At 37.8% G+C, this 6,373-nt stretch overlaps 1 protein-coding gene and 1 long non-coding RNA gene across 3 annotated transcripts; one reads left to right on the forward strand and one right to left on the reverse strand.

Annotated features, from left to right (window-relative positions):
* Positions 1-948: 948 nt before the first annotated feature.
* LOC133717648 (uncharacterized) lies at positions 949-2,192 on the forward strand. The gene is made up of 3 exons (XM_062144359.1): positions 949-1,165; positions 1,276-1,562; positions 1,658-2,192. Exons 2-3 carry the CDS (start codon positions 1,372-1,374, stop codon positions 1,917-1,919), a joined length of 453 nt encoding a protein of 150 aa, XP_062000343.1. The 5' UTR covers positions 949-1,165; positions 1,276-1,371; the 3' UTR covers positions 1,920-2,192.
* A 282-nt stretch (positions 2,193-2,474) lies between these two features.
* LOC133717653 (uncharacterized) lies at positions 2,475-4,634 on the reverse strand. 2 transcript variants are annotated; one of them, XR_009849872.1, is made up of 4 exons: positions 4,455-4,634; positions 4,098-4,195; positions 3,394-3,480; positions 2,475-2,894 (listed from the first exon to the last, which is right to left on the reverse strand). It is a non-coding gene; the product is annotated as an uncharacterized LOC133717653 (long non-coding RNA). The 2 variants fall into 2 exon arrangements; XR_009849869.1 differs by lacking the exon at positions 2,475-2,894 and adding an exon at positions 2,901-3,053 and having other exon boundaries at positions 4,455-4,633.
* Between the last annotated feature and the right edge of the window lie 1,739 nt (positions 4,635-6,373).

Genomic DNA, 6,373 nt, shown 5'->3' on the forward strand with positions numbered 1-6,373 from the left:
TTCGACCGATTGCGTTTCATGATGGTTCCGACGTGGGTGCCTCGAATTGGATCACGATCTCACCAATCTGAGGTGGGACTCTTTCCCTTTGAATGGGTATATGAGATTTTCTTCAACTGAACTCTGTCATGGAACTGACGAGAAGGAAAGCTGAAGAAGAAGAATAAGGAAAGAGGAGATGACAAACGGCGTTAACGGAAAACATCTCAAATTTATTTATCTAATACACATTTGATGAGGTGGCGACTTATTAGCCCTTAACTTGTAATGAACGGCTGATGTTGAAACCCAAGCAAATTATAGTTCTAGTAGAGAATCCGTCCCTAAAACTTTCCCATCAGAATCCCTAAAAGTCGAAAACCTTCCACAGTCCCTAAAAGTCTAAAACCTTCCATATCTGCCGCTGCTTGACAAATCTTCCATCTCTGCTGCTTGACAAATGGTAGCAATGGGAGGAAACGACGGACATTTGTCATGGGGTAATTTTTTCATGCTTAGAGAAATTTCCTTCTTTTTTTTTTTTGGGTTACAAGAATTTTCCTTTAATGCACCTCTCTTGATTTTTCTTTTGCACCTGCCGCCGTTGTTGAAATTGCTTTTGTTAACCAAGAGTTGTGCTGTTTGGGTAGACCAGTGTACAACTTTGCATGATTATTACCCAACCCCAATCTGTTTTGGGTAATGACAAGTGTTTAAAATCAGACAACAATTTTGAATGATTATCTTATTTAACCCCAATTTATTTGGAAAAGCACCGATGTCGGTTGCTTATAAACTTGTATTAGACTATAGCTGTAATGTGTTAGATAACTTCTTTGTGTATGGAATGATTCCCTTCAGAAAAATGTCAAATCTGTTATTTGCAAACCTACTTTGCCATTTGGTAATTAAAAGAGGTGCATTTTCAGATGGGGGCATTTACAAATAGCTAACACCTAATTAAATCATTTGTCAATTTGTTTTTTTTTCTTTACCAGCCATTTGCATTGTCATTATCTGCTTGATTGGGACCATATGGTATCTCAAACATGGTGCACACAAAAAGAAGAAGAAGAAGAAGAATAAGAATAAGAATAAGAAGGGGAAAGATGAAAATAAAACAAAGCCAGTGGAGAAGGAAGACACAGATGACAAGGAGGAGTACTGGGATGATGAGAACTCACAAGTATGTCTGTCTATGTTTCCTCTTTTAAGTCTGTTATAGTATGTGATGATATAAAATTAGATTTCAATTATCATGTATGTCTTATTCAATTATAATGTTCAAACTGGCAGGATAGCGCTTTCATCAGATATTGGATCAATGATTCTAACGGGGAAGCAACTATTGAGTACGAGAATGGAGAACAAATTCAAGCAAGCTACATCAAAATGAAGAAAGAAGATGCCTTGGACTGTTATTTTTACACTAGTAGTGCCTCTCATGAGAGCATTCTTTCCCCTCTATGGGTAGCAAAGGACACAGGAAGTGAAGATTGGTTCATATTCTACGAACGATTCACACCTTTCACTCAGATTAACTGGAACCAAACGGATGAGACTAAGCTATATACTTCAGCCGGGTAATTTAACAATTTTTTGTATATTTTATATCTTCTCTTTTCTTTTTAAATCAAATAAGTGTGGTTTTACTTACAAGTAGCATTCTATTGTGCAGCAACTTGTTAAAGGTTTTGAAGTATATGTATGATTCACTCCTTGTTCACAAGCATATGGACAACCTAGACAATTACGTTGTCCACAAAGGCATGGTAAAGTTAATCAACATCCATGCAAAATGTCGGATGGGTGACAACGGATGGTGTCAGGATCTTATAGGCTTGACCGAGAGTTTTGACGTCATTTTGCCTCAAACTAGATTGGCTGAGCGCAAATGCTTCATCGATTTTCTTACTGACACAAGTAAAATGCCCCGGTAAGTACTCTCCCCCCTCACAAATGTTTCAAATCTCTTATTACAATAAATCTGGTATATCTTTCCCTACTACTAAATTGGTAAAGCTAGTGCCTGTCTTCTGCCCTACCTAATTGTATTATTTCTTTTTCTTTTTTCTTTCTTTAGAAATTGCTACATTGACAGACTACAGAAGGCAATCACATACCCTTACCTCCATGAGAGTAAGAGAAGGGTGAAGTACTTCTCTGATTTGCATATGGCGATGACGGGTCATACATGTCCAGGACCCCAGGCACTACAGTCACACAAATTCATTAAGTATGAGAAATGGGAGCAAAAATGGAGGGATGGCATGGTGCAAAGAAATTATCTGACTTGGATGCATAATAGGAAGAAGAACCAAAAACAGTTGCAAGACCTTAGCTGGGACTATGATCATAACAAAGTATGGGGATTGCTTGCGTTCTTAAGGAACCTTTATGCTCATTGTCTAGACAATGATCAAGATGTAACGGTCGTTGATGACTATGCAACTCAAAAGCATCCAGCGTTTATATGTTGCCTGCATGAGGCATTCACTATTTGATAAATGATAGGCAAATGAACTAAATGTCTTCAAGATTTTTTTTTACTAAAGAGTAGGTAGATTAATTATTATTGGGATCCTAGAATATTTTAGCCTATGTATACAGAGGCATTTTGATCTTTAACATTCAGACCTGATGTTATCAAAACTGAAAGCTAGCTTTTGCTACTCTGCAGCTTTACGAAAGAATAGGAAGGTTCATTATTATTGGGATCCTAATGTTAGCTGTGATGCTCGTAGTTTATTAGTTTTTTGGTTAACTATTTCTTTTGTTTCTTGAAATCCCTACTATTTCTTTTGGTTCACTATTTCTTTAATTTGGCCAAATTGTAATGGTTCAGAGCTATAATATAAATCTGGTCACCCAAGTTGCTTCCACATTTACATGCATTACCATTCGCTACAGAAGATCTGCCATATTGCCATTGTGAGAATGCATAAAACCACAGCAGTTAATGTTATGAATGACTTATTTGATAACAGAACTATACAACACCCCTCACAATACAACTGTCAGACTACAACTCTGCAGGATTTTAGTTTTCTTCGCTCTCCAACAGTATAGTGCTTCTGAATAAACAAAGAAATGCATCATTGCAGAATCACATTAACAACTTAGATATATTTTTGGGGCATCATTCGTCTGGATTGCAAAATGTACCAGTCTTCTTTATTAATGTGTATTGGTAGGCAGCTGTTACTTGAGATATTGTATATCTTAAATGTTTTGCAACTTAAAATTTTGATATACAGTCAGCTTTTGTATGAATATGCCTAGCAGGTGGACATTAGAGATCCTTTTATGTATTTTCAGTGATTGACAGTTTATCCTCCAGTTAGTACTACACTAGATCTATACTGATAAAACTATTTGTTTCTCATCAGGGAAAAATGATGAAGAAGAACTCACCTTTAGCTCATAACTCAGTTTGGCGACATTCTTCATCACAGCATGCAACATCAATGAATTTGGATCTTTCTTCATGTTTCGGAAGATCTGAAATGCACCAAAAGCAAGAACAACCAATATGAAAAACAAATCAGTGAACAAACATATTAAATAGGCTCCCTTTTCTTGGGGAGAATGGTATTGGTGCTCCTAACTCCATTTTCTGATCAAAGAAATTTCAACAATGAAGGGCTGTTATCATTGCTTTTAATAATTTCTGAGGGGAACTGCATATGCCTCAGCTTGTGTATATGCAGACAGATAGGGAGCAGTTGCAAACAAGAAGCAGCTAACAAGTGATGAACATGTGAAGTAAATTCAACAGCTTAGACAATGCTGCTCATGGTAAAGTATTCTATTCAAACAACGCGTTCCTCAATGAGGCCAATAAACTCACTTGCAAACAGACTCCAAATTATAAAACTGTGTCCCTAGTTGATTGCTTTGAAAGAGCATTTGCAGTGTGCTAAACCGCCTAGCTTAATTCTCAATAGCCAACTACAGCTGGACATTCAGTAGATTTATTCTAGATATCAAATCTTAGAATCGTAATTTGTCATATGTAATTGCTGTAAATTGCAAAGACTTAGGATCTATGCTCCTTAATTCATCCACCCTTTCCCATAGCTCGGGATAGAATTTTCTAGAGAGAAGAAACCTTATACCTGGGAAGCCACAGATGCTCACTATTTACAGATCCGGGAAAGAGCCATTGACATGGATCTCAATATCAATTTATTCTAGCTTCTCCGGTGACCCGTGCCTGCAGCAAAGCCAGAAAATATGTACATAATTCAGAAAATCCTTAATTAATTAGATAATAACATTTGTGATGCACAACCACACAACAACAAGGAATTAGAGAAAAGACCAGATATATATGACCTAAGGTCGAGCTTTTCACAAGGGATTAATGTAATACTGCAAATACTGCATATATATATATATATATATATATATATATATATATATATATATATATATATATCGTGTGTTTCCTTGAACAGATGAATCACAAGTACCAGATAGGAGTTGGGATCTGAGGGAGTCTATTGGTCTGTCTTTCGAATGAGACTTGTAGAATCTACGGGATGGAGGGTCGAAACTTCTTTCTTTCAGGACTTTGAACGGCAGTTTGCAGCCTTTTACTTTTTCGATTTTTGAGAATTTCTGCAGCTTTTTGTTTTGCCCTTTTTAGAATGAGATTATATTATACCGGTTGGAAATCCAGTGTTAAACTTTTTAGTTTTTACCCAAACGAGAATAGTGTAGCCGGACCATGCGCTGTAACTGCAGCCATGCATAGGATCTGCGCCAGCCAACCACAAGTTTAATTGGGGCTGCGGTAGATTTGGGTGGTTTGACCACGTGTACACGTGGATTTGCCTGCCAATGTCTTTTTTTTTTTTTGAAAGGGATGTCTTTTTCTTTATCAGTCGAAAAAGGAACTCAATTAAGCCCAAAGGCCCAACCAACAGGCCCACAAGTTCAAAATCCTAAAACGGCGTCATAAGTACAAAAAAAAAAAAAATACAGACAAGACGACTGAGATGATAACAAATAAAACTTAAAAAATGTTGGAACTTGTGGAACTTTAGTCCCACATGGAAGAAAACTTTGAGGGTTATGGCATTTATAAGACCACAACATTCCGAACAAGTAAATGGATGACAAAGCCTAGAAGTGGGCTTTGGTGGGCTTTTCCTATTGGGTTTCCCATAGGAATAGCATATATATAAAAGTCAAAGATGGGCTCTTGGGCTCTATTGACTAAATCTGATTTTATTTTTTGAATTTTTATTCAATTATTCAGATAAAATCGAACAGTTGCAATCAGATGAAATCAAACAACGATGAAACTGCCGACGCAACTGTTCGCTTTGGCTTCTATATATGGACGAACCAAGGTCGTCGATTAATGAAAAAACTCCTATTCTTCTTCTTCCTCCTAAATCGTTTCTGAGAGAAGCATAAAGTACAATTCGCCAGGGTCAAGTTCTTGTGCAAGAACTTGACCAGATAGTTGTATCCTCTAGATAAACGTCCGAAAACTACAGCACAAGTGGGGGCGATTTTCTGTCTTAGGTCACTGCATTGCAGGCCTCTATCTGATCAAGTTAGTAAATTTGATTTCAATTTCGTTTATTGTTGTTATATATTTGTTTATAGATATTCGTATTATATACTGTTGGTACATGCATATGCTGATTGGTTCTAACAAAAAAAAAAATATAAATTAGCTATAGAAGCAACAAGCAATCCATCAATGCACCTGGTGGTGCTTCATGATCGTCTTTTTCAATAGGCAGAGGGCACGGCAGAACATCAAAACGTCTTTGTTTCGACTTTCGACTTTCGTCTTTCGTCTTTCGTCTTTCGTCTTTCGTCTTTCGTCTTTCGTCTTTCGTCTTTCGTCTTTCGTCGACCAAAACAAACCCTACCTAATTAATTATTTGATGAAATTCCATACTGCAGCCTAATCTCTGCGTCTCCAGCTCTTTGGAATCTTTTACCTGTCAGATCTAGGTTTCATCTTTAACCTCAGTGAGTATTTTTTTTAAATTTTTTTTTTCTAACTATTTTTACTTTTATGCGAGAGTAATATATTAATCTCTGTCTTAGTATTTCTGTTCATGCTTTTAGTTATTCAATTGAACCTCAAGATATATATATACACACATACGGAGCCGTTTGAGAGCGGACGTCCGCAACCCAGAAAAAGTACGGACGTCTCTCCTCCGGCCTCGATCGAGCGTCGACAGCGCGGCGCGGCTTGCCGAATGGACGCCGGGGGTCTGCGAAGCCGGTCTGCGGTTGGGTGGAGTCGCCGGCGACCGTTCTGCAACGCTACACAGAACCTGCAATTGTAGGTGAGGTGGCTGCCCAGAAACCGGCAACCCCGACCTCCTCCGACCTCGATCGCTGCCCAGAAGAGGTCTGG

Source organism: Rosa rugosa, chromosome 1 (assembly GCF_958449725.1).
Source record: "Rosa rugosa chromosome 1, drRosRugo1.1, whole genome shotgun sequence".
NCBI lineage: Eukaryota > Viridiplantae > Streptophyta > Magnoliopsida > Rosales > Rosaceae > Rosa > Rosa rugosa.

Excerpts from the sequence above, each read along its gene's own strand:
- LOC133717648 (XM_062144359.1), top strand. The coding sequence starts at position 1,372 with ATGAAGAAAGAAGATGCCTTGGACTGTTATTTTTACACTAGTAGTGCC. Across the intron at positions 1,563-1,657 it reads AAGCTATATACTTCAGCCGG|CAACTTGTTAAAGGTTTTGA; the intron begins GTAATTTAACAA and ends TCTATTGTGCAG.